The following is a 21982-nucleotide window of genomic DNA, read 5'->3' as shown; positions in this document are numbered from 1 at the left end:
TGTCAAGGTCATGAAAGACAAAGAAGAGACTGAGGAACTGTTCAAGCTTAAAGGGGACTAAGGAGACCTGACAACTAAATGCATGACTGGGTCTTGGACCAGAGGAAGGACATTTAGGGGAGAATGGCACCTTCCTGATTTTGATAACTGTGGTTCTCTAAGCTGCTACCATTCTCTGGGGGCTTCCCAGGTGGTGCAGTGGTAAAGACCCCACCTGCTAATGCAGGAGACATGGGTTCAATTCCTGGGTCAGAAGATCCCCTGGAGAACAGAATGGCAACCCACTCCAGTATTCTTGCCTTGGAAATCCCATGGATAGAAGTGCCTGGTGGGCTACAGTCCACGGGATCACAAAGAGTCAGACCCAGCTTAGAAACTAAACCACCACCACCATTCTCTGGACAAATGAGAATTCTTTTATAACTTTTTGGTGAATCTAAATGATTTCAAAATGAAAAGTTAAATTATACTTGAGAACATATACATTAGAGTTGAGGCTTTCAGTCTCCACTTTTCAGCACCTGATATCATAAAGCCTGGCAGATTGACATGCAGATGTAAAGGGCTCAGTGCCCATCTCGGAAATAGGCGCTGGGACCTGTTTGGGAGCGCCTCAGAGTCACATTCAGGCTTCTGAGATTTTTAGACATAATCCATTATAACACTCAAAAGACCAAAAAGTATCCTTAACAGCTTTCCAGGGAGGGTCATGGGCATGCCAAGTCCCTCCTTCAACCTCTAGAACGAGCTGTGCCCTTGTAAGGCCCCTCCCTGACTTGACGAGGGAGAAATGGCAGGAGAAAGCAGCAAAATGGTTGTCACTCACTTGTCCTGGGACTCAATATACACGTAGAGATGCGGCTCAAAACACTTGGAAACAATGCCGTGAAATGGATTGTCTGGGGCTTTAGGCTTCTTAGGCTGTAAAGGAAAAAAAGAGAGAAAAGGAAAGAAAAAAAGAAACTCTAAGCTTGAGCCATCTTTGCAAATTTTCCAGCAGTTTCAACAAAAACATCTCTTCAAAGTTCACTCCTAACTTACAGAAAAGAAGCACGCAGTGTAACTAGACTAGGACCATGTCCTGTATTATAATTCATGCCAGCTTGTGAATAATAAACCAGCTTTGTTGGCATCATTTATGTGCTCTGTGCAGTGTAAGATTTACGGCTACTGTGATAACACATGCATTTTCAATTTGGAAGTTCTTCATCATCTGACTGATGTTTCAAAAATGCAAATTCTTGCTAGTAATCAGCACCTTATGGCTGGGCAGTGCCTTGGAACGTCTAAAGTGCTTTTACACAGTCTAGTTTTGAAAGCCTCCATTCACTGCTTGTTACTATGGACCAAGCACTTTGATACGAAACGACATCTCACCTACTTCTCACAACAACCCTCAATGTAGGAATTATTACTACGATTTTACACTAAAAGAAGGGCTTCCCTGGTGGCTCAGCTGGTAAAGAATCCGTCTACAGTGAGGGAGACCTGGGTTGGGAAGATCCTCTGGAAAAGGGAAAGGCTACCCGCTCCAGTATTCTGGCCTGGAGAATTCCATGGACTGTATAGTCCATGGGGTCGCAAAGAGCTGGACACGACTGAGTGACATTCACTTTCACTACACCTAAAGAAAGGGAGGCACAAAGGTGTTAGCAGCCTGCCCCCAGGCACAGGGTGAAGTTTCCTATCTCCTAAAGGGGAACACTTTCTATGCTTCCTGACTGCTGAATTTCATCAACAAATAGGAAAAAACAACAACAACAACAAGGGTAGGGGGCCAAGACAGGGTTGCTAACTTTTTATTTTGCTACTTTACACTCTCAATATTCTCACCACAAGTTCCTAAAAGAGTATTTTATACCTAAACCTTTTAAAAGAGAAAATAGCTGCATAAAGGCAGTTCTTCCCAAGAAGAGACAGTTAGTTGGTGACCTTATACCAAGATAGAAAGATAGATAGGTAGATAGACAGGCTGGCTGTTTTATCTGTATTTTTTGCCTTGCACCAGCAAAAACATGGATCAGCCCTGGTCCCCAACTGACGGTGGGAAAATTGTATCTGATAAAAAGGTTATCTGGGCAGGAAAGCATTTAAAAACTACTCTTTGCTACTAAATTTCCTTTCAAAACATCTAAAAAATAAACAAGATCTTCCTACATATTTCTGTTCCTAAAAAAAGAAAAGCCAATTCTATCTATGTTTTGTTTGTGGGCATTTGAAAATAGATACAGGTCTCCGAGGTTTTGCTGGGGTTGATACAGGGGTACAACTTGGATATAAATCTTCTAGTAATTAAAAAAAAAACAAAAACCTGAAATACTTAAAAACATCTGTAAAAACTGGTAATGATCACCCAAAATTAAATGTCAACTGTAGACATATCCCATTTAATCTCATACCTAGCTTTATTCCCTTTTCACCTTCTAAGAATTCCATGTCTTTATTTATTTGGCAGGATTTGAAGAAACTCTGGTCCTTCCTAAGACTTACTATAGTCTGGGCTATTTTCTCTTACCATCCAGAAGCCACTGCCAAAGTCAGGCCTTAGGCTGAGACTGTGAGAGGCTGTGGGCTTCCCAGGCGGCACCAGTGGTAAAGAAGCCACCTGCCAATGCAGGAGATGTAAGAGACGCGGGTACAGTCCCTGATCAGGAAGATCCCCTGGAGGAGGGCATGGCAACCCACTCCAGTATTCTTGCCTGGAGAATCCCATGGATAGAGGAGACTGGCGGGTTGCATGGGGTAGCAAAGAGTTGGACATGACTGAAGTGACTTAGCACACAAAAGCAGGTTAATTTGAGTTTAAATTGGCTAGATCCAAAGTTCTACTTCATTTCATAGATACCTTAGGGGTTTTTCTACATTTCCATTAGTTTAGAATGAGGGATCTGTGATGCAGTATGATGACTGTGAAGGTGTGGTCCTTATCTGTTTTACATTTTCCAGGTCAGTTACTTATACTTCAAATTTCGTTATTCTTTTCAATAAAGTGATCTGATAAACGAACAGAGAAATGTGATTTAACTTGTCTAACTTTTTTAGGATTAGATATCCTGAAATATCCTGATTTTAACAGTGCCACACAGCATGTGCATGGGCATGCTCCGTTGTGTTCGACTCTTTGCGACTCCAGACTGTAACCTGCCAGGCTCCTCTATCCATGGAATTTTCCAGGCAAGAATACTGGAGCTGGTTGCCATTTCCTTCTCCAGGGGATCTTCCCCACCCAGGGATCCAATCCCTGTCTTTTGTGTCTCCTGCACTGGCAGACAGGTTCTTTACCAGCTGAGCCACTGGGGACCCAGATATCCTGATTTTAGAACTGGAAAATAAGACCACAATACCCAGATACCTCTTCATTAACTAAAATGCAATCTTCATAAATATTATAATTATTCCCTTTATTTATATTTTTTCCCCTGACAAAAATATTCACATGTCTGTAGGATAGCTTCTGGAAATTATAAATGGGAGTTTGTGTAATATAGAATATTGTCATGTTTTAAATCAACATGTGTATTTTGTATCTTGGCTTTGTTTATTTATTTATTTTTTGTATCTGGCTTTATGTATTTACTAATTTCAGTGTGCTTTCCCAACAATTTACAGTGTTTTAATTTATCACTTTTGGATCACATTATAACATTTAAATAAGTCTATAAATGAGATATTGCATTGGTATTAAATTTTCTGATTTTGACCTGTGGTGATTTTAGTGAGTACCTGTCTTTAGTGAATATCTTTCTTAAGTGAATGTGTTTCCTAGAAAGGAAATACATACTGAAATACTCAGAGACAGAGGGCATGATACTTATAAACTTACTTGTTCTGAAAAAGAAAGAGACAGAGGGAGGGAGAATAAGAGACAGAAGAGAGAGGGGGAGGGGAGAAAATGATAAAGTGAATGTAGCAAAATAGTACAAACTAGTGAACTCAGGTGAAAGATATTTGGGAGTTCCTAGCAATATTTTTAAAACTTTCCCTAAATTTGACATTATTTTTTTAAAAAAGAGAAAAAGGTTTCAAAGAATAATAAAAAACATGGCAGATGATCCCAGGTATAGTAGAGGAGCATTTTGAGAAACGGCACATCACCAGCAGCTGGAACCACACTGTGTGGCAACAGAGACATCCACACCTGAGTGAAAAACGAGCTTAGCATCAACATCCCGGTTTTGATAACGTGCTGTAGCTATGGGAGCCATCAGCACTGAGGGGAGCTGAGAGACGGGTATCCAGGACTTCTCTGTGCAACTTTTCATGAGTCTATAATATTTTGAAATAAAAAGTTTGGTTTTTTTTTTAAGTGGTTCAGAGGGACTTCCTGATAGTCCAGGGGTTAAGACTTCCCCTTCCAATGCAGGGGGTGTGGGTTCCATCCCTGGTTGGGGAGAGAAGATCCCACATGCCTCCTGGGCAAAACATCAAAACATAAAACAGAAGCAATACTGTAACACATTCAATAAAGATTTTAAAACTGGTCCACATCAAAAAACTTTTAAAAGAAAGGTAGTTCAGCAGAGTTAAGACTCCAAAGGCGAAGAAATTTTGGGAATATCTTTACCTATTTATTTTGCTTATATTTTCCTTTTTATGTATGCACAAAATGATATGTGATAAAAATGTATGGATGAATCTAAAGAGCTTATTCAGATAGAGATTCCAATGACTAGGGAGTATGGCTACCTGATATTTCAACAAACTCACCCTGACCCATCATCCCAGGGACCCAAGTTTGATGAGGCCCCACAGATGCCTCTGGCTGTGGCTCAGAGAGCCAGCCGCACAGTCAGACAGCACAGGGGGCCCGAACCTCCCTGCAGGTGACTCTACTCCACCCAGCCTCTGCCCTCTAATGGTGCTCCCAGCAGAGAGAAGGGACCTATAGCCATAGTCACAGCTCCCTGTCCTCTTACTGAGCTTTCAATGTGATTTGGAAGCAAGAGGGGAACAACGGGAGGAACTGCCTCAAGCCTGTTTTTTTTTAATCCCCACCTGCCTCCTGCCTCTGGCTGCCTCATATCTGTGTTCATATTTAGACGCTACAGGCTAGAATTGCAGCTCAAGTTGGTGTCTCCCTTTGCACCTTCCAGCTCCCTAAAGGGTTGCTTCTCAGCTTAAAGAACATACTAAAGTCGTTTAGCAGTAGCACTTGGGCTGGACTTCGGAGTGTGTGAATTCTGTCCAAAAGCTGCAGATGTTTAAGCTATTTCCTCCTGGAGTTTGATGGAATAATAAAAGGTTACTGTTGTCACAGTAAGGAGGTCTGCAGCTGGTCCCATTTCCTTTTATTACGATCCAATGTAAACAGATTAAATCTAACTGCTCGGATCACCAGAAGGGTACATTTTAAAGCCAGAAATTCCTTATTTCTTCTCTTTCTTTTATACTCTGAAGACCCTCAGTCCTCCTTCAGATGCCATTTTTTAATCATTGGGAACATGTTGGCAACAGACTGCTCGAACTAAATACCTCTTTTCAAGTTCACGCTCCCTTCTCTATAGCCTCATCTTGAGGGCCCCCTGTCTGCTGACTGCAGTGATGCCAACAGGTTGGGTAACCCAAGACAACTACTGGTCCCCCTGCCCTGGCCAGCTCACCACCAGCATCTCGTGCGCTTCCCCCTGAAGCCCCACCTGGCTCCTCCTCTTCCTGTGAGCCCAACTTCAGAAGCCAGAGAGTGACTGGGAAGTAGCGGGGTGGGGGGGTGGGTCCTGGAGCTCCCACCTAATCAACCACAAGTGGGATGGTGCTGGAGAGATGGTAGGAGGTTGGGGACGCAGACGAGGAGGCATTAGTCACTGGTGTGTCAGTTTTATTACTAAAAAGGAACAGCCCGTGAAACTGAGGGTGGATCATCTAGTCCAGTGGTTTTCAGTATGTTTTTTAGGTTTTTAAAAATATGGACCATTTTTAAAGTCTTCACTGAATTTTTTACAACATTGCTTCTGTTTTATGTTTTGTTTTTTTTGGCCGAGAGGCATGTGGGATCTACCTTCCAGATCAGGGATTGAACTTGCACCCGTTGCATTGGAAGCTGAAGTCTTAACCACTGGACCACCAGGGAAGTCTTAGTACTTTCCTTTTGAACATACCTAGAACCCATGATCCAAAAGTAATTTTACCTGGGAGTCCATGAAAAAAGTGACTCAAAACAGAACTGCTTTATTTGGAGGGACTTAGAGCTCTGGTCTCCTCCCAGCTCCCCACGGTGACATGTGACAGGGCACCAAGGAATATAACTGGAAAACCACTGGCTCCCTCTAAACAGGAAGAAACAAGGGAAGTCCAGTGAGAAAAGTACCTGCCTAAGGTCACACAGCCAGCTGATGGCAAACCAGAGTCTGGTATCTTCTCCATCACGTGACTCTGCTCTACCCCATGCACCTGTGTTCTGTGTCCTTAGAATGAGCAGGTCTTCATCCTTAAGACAAGCTTAATCTCAAGCTTCCAGGATGAGCAAAAAGTTCCACAAGAAAGAAAAAAAACCAAGTTACCCAACAAAACTGATTTTGTAGCTCATGGGGAACTCTATCATAATCCAGTTTTGTGACACCCAGAGATGACTGGCTAATGGGATAATTTTCCAACAGCACTGGGAGCATCTGAGTGTTCAGCTACATGATTCTGGATGTGACAGTGGCAGCCATGTACACTGGGGAGACAGGAGGGCCCTGAAAACAGCCCAACTACAGAAGGCCAGCTCAGAGGGTGCAGATACCTGAGCGTGGGTGGAGGATGAGCTCCACACCTGGACTCTTCTTTCTCATCCCAGTCCTTCTTCCCAAAGTGTGAGAGACACATTTCTTTCTTTTTTTGGCTGTGTTGAGTGGCATGTAGGATCTTAGTTCCCAGACCAGGGATCAATCCTTCGATCCCTGCACTGAAAGCATGAAGTCTTAACCAATGGACGACCAGGGAAGTCCCTGAGAGAGGCATTTCTTTAGTTCAGAGAAATCTTTGTTTTCTCGAGCCTAGCTGATATGATGGCTTTAAATCAATTACGTTTAATCCTATAGATCTCTGGGATATGGCCTCAGGGCATCTCTCCAGTTTTCTCCTCCTCCTTAAGTCGCTCAGTCTGACTCTTCGCGACCCCATGGACTTTAATCTACTAGGCTCTACTGTCCAAGGGATATTTTAGGCAAGTGTACTGGAGTGGGCTGCCATTTCCTTCTCCAGAGGATCTTCCCAACCGAGAGACTGAACCTGGTTCTCCCGCACTGCAGACAGATGCTTTACCGTCTGAGTCACCAGGGAAGCCCTTATTCATTCCCTTTTATTCATGGGATTCATTTCTAGGTCCTCCACTTTTCAGGGCGACATCACAGTGTGATGGAAAGAGCGCCAGGAAAGGAATTTTAGTCTCTGACTTCCAGACCTGGCTTCCAGTCCTTTCCCAGTTTCTTCACTTCCAAACTCTGTAACCCTGGGCTATTCAGTGAGCCTGCCACTCACAGAAATCCTATAAAAGGAGAGGCAGGCATGGGAAGGATGAAATAAAGTAAAGCCTATAGAAGACTTTTAAACTATAAAGCACCATAAAAATTTGAGGCATCCACATTATTATAATTATTTAATCAGTGGATCGATACCTCTGATGGCATCACTTCAGAGCTGCTCCTGGGAATTCTGCTCTCCTGGCTCCTGTCAGGACTGTACACCTATCATCCCCCCTGGGCTAGGAACACAGGGTGAACTGCGATGTGCGTGGCTATGGGGTTCCCAGAGCTGCTCCTCCCAGCCGGCCTCCCTTTCGGTGGTGTCTGGATCAAAATAATCCCATAAAATCATCCTCCAGCAGCCAAGTGTAGAAAATTAAAAAGAAGGCTCACTAATCCAGACAGGAAAAGTCCTGATTTATTGCTCTAACCTCTCGTGTCATAAAATGGCAATGAAACAAAAACACCATTCTCTGGAATGGAGGGAGAGGAAATTTAAGAGTTGGACAGAAAAAGCCGAAGGAAATGAAAGCGCTGGTGTGCTCTGAAAAGTAACTCCCCAAATATGCCACTGGTCCCCTCGGTGTTTTCAGGCCTCCCTGACAGCTTCCAGACCTAAGGTGCTTGGCTTCCGCTAAGTCGGAGTCTCTCCTGGCTGACGGGGGCTGCTAACTTCACCAGGGATCTTTCAGCCTCTCATGTCATCACCGGACCAGATCAGGGGACAACTAAAAGCTGGGTTGACAAATTCGAGAGATGATGAATGAGCCAGGGCAGAGTTTGGCCGCCCTGCCATACCCGCTGACCAAGTTTGGATGTGTTGCTGAGGCCAGTGGTGGTGAGGCGACTGGAGAGCAGAGGGGTGGGGTGGGGTGGGGTGGGGCAGGAAGGACCGCTCTCTTACTCAGGTTTCTAAATGCACTTTCAGATAAAGCCCTTCTAGAAAGACCACCAAAGCTGTAATCTCTGAATGTGGTCAACAGCCAAGGGATCATATTTAAGAATGAGCAGACCCATTTTCAGAAACAAACATTCGGCAGGCTGTGCGGGGGGAGGGGAATGCAAACCAGACTTACTTGCTCTAAATCTCCTTTCTCCATCGCCAGTTCCTCCATCTCTGCTGCTGGCTCATCTTCCAGGAAGGGATTGGTGGAAGCGGGTGGAGATTCGAGTTTTTTCTGTTAATTAGATGTGAGAAACAGATGGGTGTTTTCTGATTAGAGTCAACACCTTTCCCCACTGATCTGCCTTTTCCAAGCCTCTGCAACAGCTATACCATACAATCTGATGGGCAAAAATGGAGACACCCTGGATCACATTCTCACCACCAGGCCTTCACACTGCTTTTTATAACTGGAGGATAATTTATAACACTGTGATGGTTTCTGCCACATATCAACATGAATGGGCCACAGGTATACATGTGTCCCCTCCCTCCTAAGCTCCCCCCTCCCCCCTCAGCCCACCCCTCCAGGCAGTCACACAGCACCAGTTTTGGGTTCCCCACATCACACATCAAACTCCCTCTGGCTCTTCCAGAAACCTTAGCCCACCTGACCCCAACTGTGAGCTGCCTAAAACTCTCACTCATCCTTCAGTCTTCAAGTCAGAAGTCCCCTGTTCTGGGCAGCCTTTCCCCACCTGGCAAGTCTGGTTTAGAAGCCTCCATCCCCACCTGGCATGTCCCCTAGCCAGGTATTTATTAAAATACTGCCAATTACTCATGTGTGTGTGTCTCCTCCCCACTAGGTTCTGTGACTGCAGGAATCATGTCTGTCTTCTGTCCTATCTCTGGTGCCTGGCCAGAGACCTCATATCTCTTCTGAAATATGAAGATGGGTTTGAATTCAAAAACAAAATCCAGAGCTAATCTTTTGTGTTCCAGATCATAGACTTTTCTTTCCCCAATTAAGACCCATTACAGCACCCACAATAAGATCTCCTTGAGACAAATTACTCCCCAGCCCCTGAATGTGACTTTTTTTTTTCATTTTTCAAAAATACTTCTGAGCATGTATTAAAAACAAACAAACAAACATTTATTTGACTGCACTGGGTCTTAGCTGCAGCATGCCGGATTTTCAGTCTTTAGATGTGGCACTCGACCTCTTTAACTGCCACATGTGGGATCTAGTTCCCTGATCAGGGATCGAACCTGGGTCCCCTGCATTGGGAGCACAGAGTCTTAGCTACTGGACCACCAGGAAAGTCCCGTGACCACTCTTTCAAAATATCACTGACTGAGACCTCAGGCTAGTAGAAAGCTGGAGACAGGAGATGTGAGTTTCAGCTCCAATGCTGTTGTGCTGGCCCAGTCACCTAGCTTCTCTGAACCCCAGCAGCCTGACTGGCTGAATGAGGAGGATGGAGTTACAGACTACTTGAAGGATTAAGTGTGATAAAGCATGTGAAACATTAGAAGAAGCACATGATACATACTTACAATGATGATTCCAGTGCAACAACAGAATCGAGGTGGTGCTTTGGAATTTTTTTTTTTTTACACATCTGACCTCAGAATGTTGTTTATACCAAGGAGCTGGGTGTTCTAGCAGAAAGGGAACTCAGCAGACAAGCAGGATAAAGGGGATTGGCAGGTGCTGGGGAAGAGGAAGAGGGGAGTGGAACGGCTCTCTTGAGATAAGAAGCTGGGTACAGAGGGAGTTTCTAAAAGTACTTGTGAGGCGATTTCCCTGGTGGTCCAGTGGCTGTGACTCTGAGCTCCCAATGCAGGGGCCTAGGACCGATCCCTAGTCAGGGAACTAGATTTCACATGCTGCAACTAAAGATACACATGCCACAATGAAGATCAACGTTCCCACGTGGCACAACTAAGACCCGGCACAGTTAAACAAATAAGTATTTTTAAATTTTCAAAAATAATAAAATAAAAGTACTTGTGATAATTTGAGCATGTATCAGTGCAGCAGACTGAATTAATCCCTATGGCAAGAGGGATGGCAGACAGACCACAGTGTATGAATGACTTTGTCCGGTGCCAGGACATCAGCTGAAGATGTTACCGAGAAAAGAAAGAAAGAAGGAACCCAACAAACAACACAGAAAAATAAAAAATAAAACTTAAACACACACACACAAACCACACCCATGTCTGGTTTAAGCTTTAAGACAATTCCACTTAAATCCATGTAAACTACTTCTTTTTTTTTTTTTTTTTTACTTAATTCTTGGCTAAAACACTTGAACATTATTATGTAGCTAGACAGAGCCTTGGTGTATGAAGAAAGCCTTGTGATTAAGGCACTGTGTGTGTGTGCGTGCACACGCTCAGTTGCTCAGTTGCGTCCAACTCTTTGCAACCTTAAGGACTACACCCCACAGGATCCCCTGTCCATGGAATTTTCCATGCAAGAATACCAGAGCAGGTTGCCTTTTCCTCCTCCAGGAGATCTTCCTGACACAGGGATTTACCTGCATCTTGTGTCTTATGCATTGGCAGGTGGATTCTTTACCACTACGCCACCTGGGAAGCCTAATTAATGCATTAGCTCAAGGAAATCAGGAGGAGAACAATGATTTTTGAGGCATCCTCTGAAGAAACAATACGGTCTAAGAACCCAGCAAACATTTCAAATGTATACACTTTGAAATTTGGGTTCTTTGCCTGATATGGGGGGGGGGACCTCATAAATGTAAAGCAATTTACATTTATTTTCAGAATTAGGCTATTTTTAGAAAGCAATGTTTCTTTGAAAGCCATATTTCTAAGTTTTAGTTGTCTCTGTGAGGGTTGCTGGTATTTTAGAGTGAGGGTGAAAAAGGGAATCTAAGCTTCAACAACAAGTTAAATTAGTTAATAGCACTGGATTCCTGATCCTACTGGGTCAAACTGGGTTCGGGGATCACACTGTTGAGCTGGCCCGCTATGATTCTGAGTCTTTCAGTCCTTTGGAGATGAGGAGAGCAAGTCAGCAACTGAATGCAAAGCTTTGTTCAAAATCATTCAGCAATAGAAACAGGATGTAAGTTTTTGAACCAAATATTCCTCATCTAGGCCTACCAGGGTTGATAATATGTTTCACAATTATACACAGGTAGGTCTCATTTTAAAAACAATGTGTTCTTGGAAATGTTGACAAAAGGGGATATTGGTGATGTGGACTGAGGGCGTTCCTGGGCTCCACGCTCACTGATGGGAGTATTCAATGGATGGAGGTTAAGTCGTAAGAAGCAAACATAAAAGGCAGCACTGAAAAAGCAGAGAGACGCTCCAGGCAGTACAGTGTGGGCTACTTGTTTGGTGTCACCGGGTCAGGAGATTCTCCACAGTAGAGGTGTCCTTCCTATTCCCACAGTCTGTCTCTATTAACAAACTGATGAGATGACTGGAGTCAGGGGCACTCAGGAACTTCCTGCTCATTCATGTGAGGCACATGCATTCCAACTGGGAACCAAGCTGATACCAGAAAAGCGATTCACCACTCCTCGACCTGACCAAGGGATGCACTGGGCACCACAAGGAAAGCAGGGAGCGAGGCGGACTATGCTCGGTCCTGAGGGAGCTTATGGCCAAGTGGGGGAGGCAGACTTTAACCAGAGAATCACACAAGCGTGTGAGGAGGGCCATGCAGGAAAAGCAGAGGCTGTTATGAAAGGATGCAACGGAGGGTCACAGAAAACCACCCTGAGGAAACAATGTTTGAGCCAGAACTGAAGGATGCTTCAGAGCTCGTGTGGGAGCGATGTGGGGTGTCCAGGGCTGAGCATCTGCTCAGCTCCAGGCACGCTCCTGGGCACCAGAGATCCAGCACTGAGCAAGATAAAGAAGGCAGGTGACGTGCTGAAAATACAGTGTGGGAACTGGGCTGGGCTGGGGAAGTTCTTCACAAGGTGATCCAAGAGGGCCTCTCTGAGGCAGGGACATTTGAGTAGAGATTTGAATGAGGAGAAGCAGCCGGTTGGGCCAAGACCTGGGGAGGAGCATTCTCCCCAGGGAGAGCCGGTGCAAAGGCTGGAGTGAAAGGAGCATGGCGGGGAGGGGCAGTGGGGCACCCGATCACACAGCCTGTCGTGGGCTGTGGGAAAGGCTGGTTTTCTCGTACCAACTGGGCAATCACTGGGGGCTCTAAACAGGGCAGTGGAAGGACCCAGTTTTAGATTCTGAAGAGGCTGCTGCCAGGTGGGGCTGACACCAGAGTGGGCGAAGCCAGAGTGGTGGAGATGGACAAAAGGAGCCACATTTGGAGCATCTTCAGAAGAGCAGACTCAGCGGGACTTGGTGAGAGTGTGGATGTGACGGGGAAGGAAAGAAAGGAATCAGGGGAAAGGCGCTTTCTGGCCTGAGGAACTGTGTGGCTGGTGGGACCACTGACTGAGGGATGGGCCTGGGTTCGAGTCCAGGCTCTACCACTCGGGTATGTGGCTTAACTTCTCCATGCCTCAGCCCTTCCACCTGCAACGTGAAGGGCTATGAACACCCACTGCACAGAGATGTAGAGACAGTTAATGAGGCAGCACACGTAAAGCATGACTGTGTATACGGAGCAGCTAAACACAACAGCCGGGGAAGTGCGGCATGCAGGGGCTGTCCTTAGTGTTTAACTGGGGTACAAGTCACGAGGGCAGGACCGTGGCGTGCCCCTCAATACAGCGATGCTCGGCGGGGAACGAGAGAGGAGCACAGGGCTTAGAGGACCCATAAAAAGAATGTCTTTAATCACAAGTGAGATCTGTCCCTACTATTTCATCTCTTTGGGAGCTCTCCGGAAAATGAAAGCAATGCATCCATCAAATTACAAGGCAGAGGCCCGCTGGGCTTCACCCTTCTGCCCTAGTCTCCAACAAAGTCCTCCAAGTACCTCCTGGACCACCATCCCATTGGCAAATGTTATGCCACAAAACACCGAGAGGTGGACGCAGACGCCTGCTACTGAGGGGGCCATGCTACTGCTCTGATTAATTTGCTGTGATGAAAGAACCAGTCTCTGCAGGGAGCCATCACCAGCACAACTCAGCCCTGTGTGCAAGAGGCCCGCTGGCAGAGACAACCAAATCTGCCACTCACTCCTGCTCTGTGGCTGTCATAGACCACAGAGAATTACAAGTTGAGGTTTAGATTTTAAAGAACTCAAATGACATGTTCCATGAGCTCTGGGGCTGCTAAATGAAACCAAAAATCTGCCAAGAAATGCACAACTTTCCAGTTTTGAAAGAATTCATTCTTTTTGCTATGATGACAGTTGATTTCAAGTTCATACATGAAAAGTCTTCACACGGCCAGGGTATTCCTACTAATTAAAGCACATGGGATTCCCAACACTATCAAAACAACAGAGGCCAGAGGACAGACAAGCTGTCTCATTTACTGTTGGGAAGAGCCAACCAGGCTTTAGTCAGTAGTATGTCCATATCTGGGTCTGTCTGCACAAATCTCTTTCTAAGGTCTTAGCTGAACCCTTGAAATGATCAAAGAAGAAACTCTGAAATTTAAGATGAATCTGTTTCCTTTCCCTGGAGAAGAGACCTTTCAATGTTAGATGAAAGTTCCACAGTTTCTGCATTTCTCACTCCATAAACACTTTATTCCAGCCCAGTTCCTGATTTGTCCTTAAAGAGATGGCCTGGAGGCCTCGGCCGATAGGACAGTGAACACAGGCCTACGCACACCTGGTTTAACCTCGCTGGGACCCCTCTTTTGTTCTTGGTACCACCACGTTCAGATCTCATGTGACAGTTATGTACAGGTGTCTTTCTCCTACTAGAATATACGCACCTGTCTGATTTAATTTTTCATCTTTACCCAAGGCCCTGCCCCAAGAGGGAGCTTGAAAAACACTGGTGGATAAACGCTGGTGGAGAAGCATTCAATAAAGTTCTCTTCAGACACAGGCATTATGGTTTCTATTTTTTGTTTAAAAAAAAAAAACAACCAAAACCCAGGTAGGTGTAGGTGTGTGTGCACATGTGCATACACGGTTGGAAGAATCTCAAATTATAACCCACACTATTAAACAGTGCACATCTCTGGGAGGAGGGATTTAGAGTAACTAAGAAAGGAGAGATTATTCTATTTTTTTTTAATATTCTGTCTTCTATTTTATTTAAGATTTATGTCAACCTTTTTTTTTTTTTAATGTGGGCCATTTTTAAATTCTTTATTAAATTTGTTACAATATTGCTTCTGTTTTATCTTTTGGTTTTTTGGCCACAGGCATGTGGGATTTTAGCTCCCTGACCAGGATCAAACCTATAGCCTCTGCATTGAAAGGTGAAGTCTTAACCACTGCGACCTGGATCCAATGCCAGGGAAGTCCCAAGAAGAGATTGTTCTTTTAAAGTATTTTATTCTGTTTGAGCTATAATAAGCATGACTCTCCCTCTTTTTGGTAGATAAATTATCTGAAGCATCAAGATGATTTATAACGAAACTCAGATTTTCTAAAACCCTTGATATTTTAAAACTGTGACATAATTAACATAAAATTCACCATTTTAAGGTGATTTTCATTTCAGTGATTTCATAGAGGCTGAATATAATGTTTACCATAAATCTAATCATTGAGTCTCTAATAATGCATGTGGGTATAATTAAATCCTATCTAGACATTTGCTTTTAATTTCAAGGCTTTTTTTTTTTTTTTAAATTTCTTGTTGCCATTTGATTTTTTTTTTTTTCAGTTTTTTTTTTTTTATTTTTTTTATTTATTTTTTTTTTCCAGTGGGTTTTGTCATACATTGATATGAATCAGCCATGGATTTACATGTATTCCCAATCCCGATCCCCCCTCCCACCTCCCTCTCCACCCGATTCCTCTGGGTCTTCCCAGTGCACCAGGCCGGAGCACTTGTCTCATGCATCCCACCTGGGCTGGTGATCTGTTTCACCATAGATAGTATACATGCTGTTCTTTTGAAATATCCCACCCTCACATTCTCCCACAGAGTTCAAAAGTCTGTTCTGTATTTCTGTGTCTCTTTTTCTGTTTTGCATATAGGGTTATCGTTATCACCTTTCTAAATTCCATATATATGTGTTAGTATGCTGTAATGTTCTTTATCTTTCTGGCTTACTTCACTCTGTATAATGGGCTCCAGCTTCATCCATCTCATTAGGACTGGTTCAAATGAATTCTTTTTAATGGCTGAGTAATATTCCATGGTGTATATGTACCACAGCTTCCTTATCCATTCATCTGCTGATGGGCATCTAGGTTGCTTCCATGTCCTGGCTATTATAAACAATTTCAAGGCATTTTAATTTACAGACTATATCAAATCCCTCCTAAAGGGTCAGGAATTTAGGCAATCAGCTAGAAACCTGGGCAGTTCCCTTCTTCCAGTAACTGTTATAACACAGGACATTATGAGTTTGTTGGGGCTGGAATAATAAAAACAAAACATGCCCTGTCCTTAAGGCTCTTTCAGTCTAAGTTTCTAACAGATGTCAAGTCACATCCGTCAAAAAAGAGCAAAAGATGATGCATCCCACGGCTCAGTTAGGAAGAGCTTTCCAGGTGAACCTGTCTTTTCAAGTGAGCTCACCCTCATTGTTTCACTGTCAATCGGTCACCAAGGGGCATGAAAAGGCCTGATGACACAGTGAAGGGTACAAGGGAGCAAGCCTGGGAGGGTCTCTGGTTAACCTGGCCCTTTGGCTGACTTCTTATCTGCTCTATTATTTTCCAAAGAATTTGATAACTTTCAATGAAATCTGGCATATGATAAAGAGTATTAAGATATACTTTGATTCATTCTGTAGCTCCACTACCCTGAAACAAAATGGTGACCACAAAAGATTACCCAAAAGGCATATCCTGGCATCAAGGCCAGACAGGGAGGAGGGTAGGAGACAAGCAACAGCCAGTCTTCAGATGGGGTGTCCAGCAGCTAGACTGGCCATTAGGCCAGGTGGCACTTCTGACCCAGCCCAGGCCAGCCTCTTTCCAACACTGTCTGTTGGGAGCATTGTCAACAGTCACTACTAAGTCCATCAGGGTCTCTGACACTGATGTCTGCAGGCGACTGGTGAAGGTGTGGCCCCACTTGCGCACACCAAGATGTTTGCTGGACCAGGTTCAGAGTGAACATCACTGAGAGTGAGAAGCACAACCTTCACATCTCCCCACAGCAGGGCAGCCGTGAACCAATTCTCCAGGACCTGGCCTGCCTTGTGGAAGAGGCCAGAGGAGTTCTGTTGCCTTTCTAGAAATTCATCTTTAAGGGAAGATCCTTGAAGGCTGTGGAGCTGCCATGGTCAGGAACTGGAATGCAGAACGGTTGCTGGGTCACAATAACTGGGACAAAGAACAGTCTCAGGGGAAGAGACTGTTTTAAAAGAGAGAAGTGACTTTGAGAAGGCTGTGTGGAAGACAGCTGACCAACTGGAGAGGTGAAGGGTGAATAAAAGCTCACGGCTCAGGATTTCCCTGGCGGTTAAGACTTCACCTGAAAATGCAGGGGATGCAGGTTCGATTCCTAGTTGGAGAACTAAGATCCCACATGTCTCACAGCCAAAAAAACAAAAAATGAAACAGAAACAATACTGTAACAAATTCAATAAAGCCTTTAAAAATAGTCCACTTAAAAACAAAAAAGGTCATGGTTCAGCAGGATTTTTTGTAATCTGAAACTCTGCAAACTAGATAGGAGAGGCAGGCAACAGCTGAACAAATGGAGGAGGCATTTGTAAATTGATTATGCCAAAGAATTTCAAAGACAGAAGTCCAAAAAGGAACGGATTGGTGGGAAAGGTTCAGGGGTTCCTAGTGATGGGGAACAACATCGCAGAGCATAGTACCCCCAGGAGACAGAAGGCTGCAGTCTGGGAGCATGACCCTGGCAGTGGGTAAAAGTGGAGAGACGCCAGGCTGCCCTGAGAAACAAGTAGACATCCACTGTTATCATTTCCAGACCTTTTTCTTACCTATTTACATATATAAACATGCTTCTTCCACAAATGGAATTCTACTATATGTACTGGGCTCTGTGGCTCAGTTGGTAAAGAATCTGCCTGCAATGCAGGAGATCCCTGGTTCGGGAAGACCCCTTGGAGAAGGAAATGGCATCCCACTTCAGTATTCTTGCCTGGAAAACCAATGGACAGAGGAGCCTGGCAGCTCCAATTCATGGGGTCGCAAAGAGTTGGACATGACCTAGCGACTAAATCACCACCACTGGGCTATAGCTTATGTTTTGCACCTATATATGTGAGAGGTTTTCTTCCTATGACAGCATATCTACATCTATTCCTCACTCAACCACTCTGAAACTGTTCTATCTATTCCACAGCGTGAATATACCATATTTTACTTAAGGTCAGTGATGGACATTATAGAAATCTCCAACGTTTTCTGCTTTTAAGGTTGCAGTTCACCTTTTTGGGAGTTACATCTTCCTCTAAACACATCTTCATTATAACAAAACTCAAGAGTTGATAAAGTAATAAGGTATTTGTGACTGAGTAAGTGAGGACTCTGTGACTCACAGAATTACTAGGCTTAAAATGGGGCCGATCCCTTGATAAAATGATGACAAGACATTCTAAAAACATGAAGTACTGCATAATAGACAAATGATAAAGCCATATAGAATGTTCTGTATGACTATTTGCCAGAATTCAACGAAATCCTTGGGATGGGGGATTAAGCACTTGAGCTGATAAATGGAAACACCAAACTGTAAAAGACTTCAAAAGCGAGCTCACCCACCCAGGCCACCAATGCCCCAGTCTGGCATCCCTTAGGACAGTCTTACCAGCGTTCCATCTGTCAGGGTGCACCCGGAAAAACGTTTTGCAAGAAACCCCTCAAAGTTAGTCGTTCTTTGAATAGCAAAGAGAAGCAATTTCACTTCAATTTCCTTAGCTCTTGTACGCATGATCTTGGCAAGTTCTGTCCTTAAAATTAAAGAGAGAAGAATGTTGTCGAACAAACTGATCATTCAAGACAGGACAAAGTAAGTGTCTTTAGCTTATACTTAAAAAAAAAACAAAGTACGTAGTCATTTCAAAATCTGAAGTCTATCACCAACTAAGTTTAATGCTCAGGGAATAGAAACACATATTCTAAATAAGGATTTTAGGGACTTTCCCTGCAGTCCAGCAGTGAAGACTCTGCAATCTTGCTGCTAAGGGCCTGGGTTCAATCCCTGGTGGGGGAACTAAGATCTCATAAGCCATGCAGCCTAAATAAATAAATAGTAAGAATTTTAAGGTGAAATTATCCACCAGTCCAAAAAAAATAAAATCAAAGATAATGTATATCAATTTGCTTACACGGCTACTACAATTTTTATTATTTTTAAAATTTCCATTCACTTGTTAATAGTATATATGAACATTTACTCAGTATTTTATAAAAATGCATATATTCTATATAATTTTACAGGTCATTAATTACTGAATCATAAAGCCCTCCCTCTTCCAGATAGCTCAATAACCATCTTTTCAATCAGAAAGTAGGACCCCTGGGTAGAGATGAGAGAGATGGGAGTTGATCCCCTTGTAAAAAGTGACAGGTACCCATCTGGGTGTTTCCTGCCTGTGATGCTTACAGGCCACTCAAGTGTCCTATCTCAGAATGCTACGTTGTAAGGGAGCAGTCGCACGAGAGTTCTCGGTAAGTACTGAGCTACAGATCATCTTCCCACACAAATAAACAATAAAAACCAAACAAAGAGCCTCTTAATTTGAGAATTATGTACCTACAGGCTTTTAGCCAAAATTCAAACAATGAAAGCTTGGCAGCAGCACTGCCATTAGCTGACACAACAGCATGTGTGTTGGCTTTTGTGTACACTCACTCTCCTGTGGACTTCGTTTTTCACAGAAAATGCATTTTTCAAGACACTGAACTAGGGGCCAAAGTGAATTAGTTATTGATCTCTCAAGCAATGCACTCTTTCTTTGCTAATCAGGACTTAGAAAGTGACAACCACAATCAACCTTGAATCAATAAGGTCATCTAAATCCAGCAGCAAGTGTGTTTCTGAAAACCACCATCACACAGAATGTAAAGCGCCAAGGGTGACCCTAATGTAAACTAGGGACTCTGGGTAGCAATGAGGTGTCAAGGTAAGTTCAGCAACTGTAACCTGTATATACTCTGGTTGGGGATGTTGATGATGGCGGAGGCCTCTGTGGATGCAGGGGAGGGCAGAGGGCATATGGGAATCTTCTTGTCGATCTTGCTGTGAACATAAATCTGCTTTAAAAAATAAAGCCTACATGTGCATTCTAGAGCCTGGGCTCTGCAACAAGAGGAGTCAAGGCAATGAGAAACCAGTGTGCCACAGGTAGAGAGTAGCCCTGCTCACCCCAAATAGAGAAAGCCCGCGCACAGCCATGAAGACTCAGCACAGTCATAAATAAATAACTTAAAAAATAAAGCCTAGTTAAAAACAAACAAACAAAATCAACAGCCAATATCTCTTAATGAATCCCTGCCCCCTATGATGTGCTCTTAAAGCACACAGCTTGACTGTACTCCCCAATTTTAAGAGAGATGATTACCATGAATTACTCTAAGGTGGCTGAGTTATGCATACATATGGGACTTCTTAAAACATTAACTGGGGTTAATGTAACTGTGCACTCATCAGAAGGCCTTTGTAGATTCCAGCTTTAGCTCTGTCGTGGACACACTGATCTATACTTCTTGGGCTTTAATTCTTTGATCTAAAGGGACTATCTGGCCCTGGGCTACAGCTCATGGAACCGAAGAAGGAGGAATGGGAGAAGGTCTCTAAAAGGCTCAGAACACTCAGATGCCAAAGTGATTAACGATCCAAAGACTATAAACACTGGCATAGGGGTGGGAAATCTGCTCAACAACTATTTCCTGAGGGTGTACTATGTCACTGGAGTAGACACAGCCCTGTCCCTCTGGAACCATCTACCTAGCATGTCAGAAAAGCCGAACGATGATGGATGTACATTCGCTGCACACTGATATGTGTGACACAGACATACGGGAAAACGTGGGGCAATGAATCACTGTAGGGAAATCTGGCTGACGTGCTTTCGGATGGCTAAGAAGGCAGGCCGTTCAAGGTAGGGCAAGGCTATAGGGAAGTCCTAGAACAAAGATACGAGCAGACTGTGCTGCTGTGTGGTGTGTATATCACTCTTTAGGCAGAACAGACATACAAACAAGTGCTCTGGCTACAGCCTGCTGGCCCAGGGCACTCATGTACCCTTTTCCATTTTTCCCTATCAAGTGTTTACCCCCTCTTCACATAACGCTCTCTCCTCTAGGGCTGGAACTCTGAAGATGGAGAAGGTGGAATACAGCTACAACTGGAGTCAGGGACTCAGTTTTAGATATATACCAACGAAATCTAACTTTCAACAGGAATGGAGTCTTCTGAAGAGACTCCAGCAAAGTTGAAGACATTCTCCTGAAAATCATGATTCTCAAACTAATTTTTAAAAACAGGTGGAAGTGGTTCCAAAGCCATAGGAACCCATAGAGACTGGGGGGCTGGGCTTTAATCAACTGATATCAATCAATACCCAAACCAGTAGAGAGCTGGTAACTACCTTGTGATGTGGCAAAATTCTACAGCAATTCTCTCCGCCATGTACCATTCACGTGGGAACATTCGGCCATATTTCTCCTCGTAGTCCACGAGCTGGCGTTTGATCCAGGCATAGCGACGGTCGATTTTGTCCAGCCAGGCAACCTGGGGGAAGCAGGGAATAAAATCTACCCCAGCACTGAGAAGTAGTATTGACAGTTGAAGGAAATAAGCAAAAACACAGAAGTAAGAAAAACACAACCAATCTATTTCTCATGATTTTAAAGAGTCTAAGTTACTTTTTTTACTTGATACAGAGGTTCTTAACCCGGGGTCTATGATTGGGCTTCAGGGGTCTATAAATTTCCTGAAACTGTATGCAAGGTTTTATGCATAGGTGCATTTTTGCAGAGAAGATCTCTAGCTCTTGATCCATTTCTCCAAAGGATCAGGGACCCCAAAATGGTTAAGAATCACTGGACTGTACAGTCAGCCCCTAGGAATCAGGGTTTAACAACCAACATTTTAAGACAGTAATACTAATAAAATATAAATCATAGACTTGAGAGCAATCAATTTTTAGTACAAATCAAATGTGACATCTGAGCTCATTTGGTCAATACTTACATCTTGATTTTCTTGAAAAAGTACTAGGTACTCTGACAGATGCTGTTTAATAAACTTTTTGATGATTTCCTGTTTGATTCTGGGGTCCAAGATATTAGCAACCTGACATGCATCTCGTAGAACGTTGCTGGGTCCTCCTGGCCTCTGGTAAAACACACAGCACACACACCAGTTCAAAAGCCAGAAACGACCTTTAAATCTTATGGCCTCTGACAGCTGCTGCTTCTTGTTCTACTCATGATATTGTTATTACTTCCACTCCCTTGACACTCATTCTTCTGCTGTGGATGGATATTTGAGTTACTTGTTCCTCAATGAAAGAACCATTAAGTTAGTATGTAGTAGCCAATATAAAAGCTATTCCGTGAATCAACAATGAGACATCCTGGAAACAGGGCCAGCAATGATGGTAGGAACTTTTGCTTTCTGAACTGAAG

At 43.7% G+C, this 21982-nt stretch overlaps 1 protein-coding gene across 1 annotated transcript in view; it reads right to left on the bottom strand.

Annotated features, from left to right (window-relative positions):
- Nucleotides 1–21982, bottom strand: part of VPS53 (VPS53 subunit of GARP complex) — a 122200-nt gene that overhangs the window by 53244 nt on the left and 46974 nt on the right. The window contains exons 9-13 of the mRNA XM_043903317.1: nt 21546–21689; nt 20941–21083; nt 18156–18297; nt 8519–8620; nt 827–921 (exon numbers count right to left, since the gene is read on the bottom strand). Of these exons, the coding sequence (XP_043759252.1) occupies nt 827–921; nt 8519–8620; nt 18156–18297; nt 20941–21083; nt 21546–21689 (626 nt within the window). The remainder of the gene's footprint in view (nt 1–826; nt 922–8518; nt 8621–18155; nt 18298–20940; nt 21084–21545; nt 21690–21982) is intronic.

The sequence above is a fragment of the Cervus elaphus genome, chromosome 5 (assembly GCF_910594005.1).
Source record: "Cervus elaphus chromosome 5, mCerEla1.1, whole genome shotgun sequence".
Classification (NCBI taxonomy): Eukaryota; Metazoa; Chordata; class Mammalia; order Artiodactyla; family Cervidae; genus Cervus; species Cervus elaphus.
This window is presented reverse-complemented; position numbering and strand designations above follow the sequence as displayed.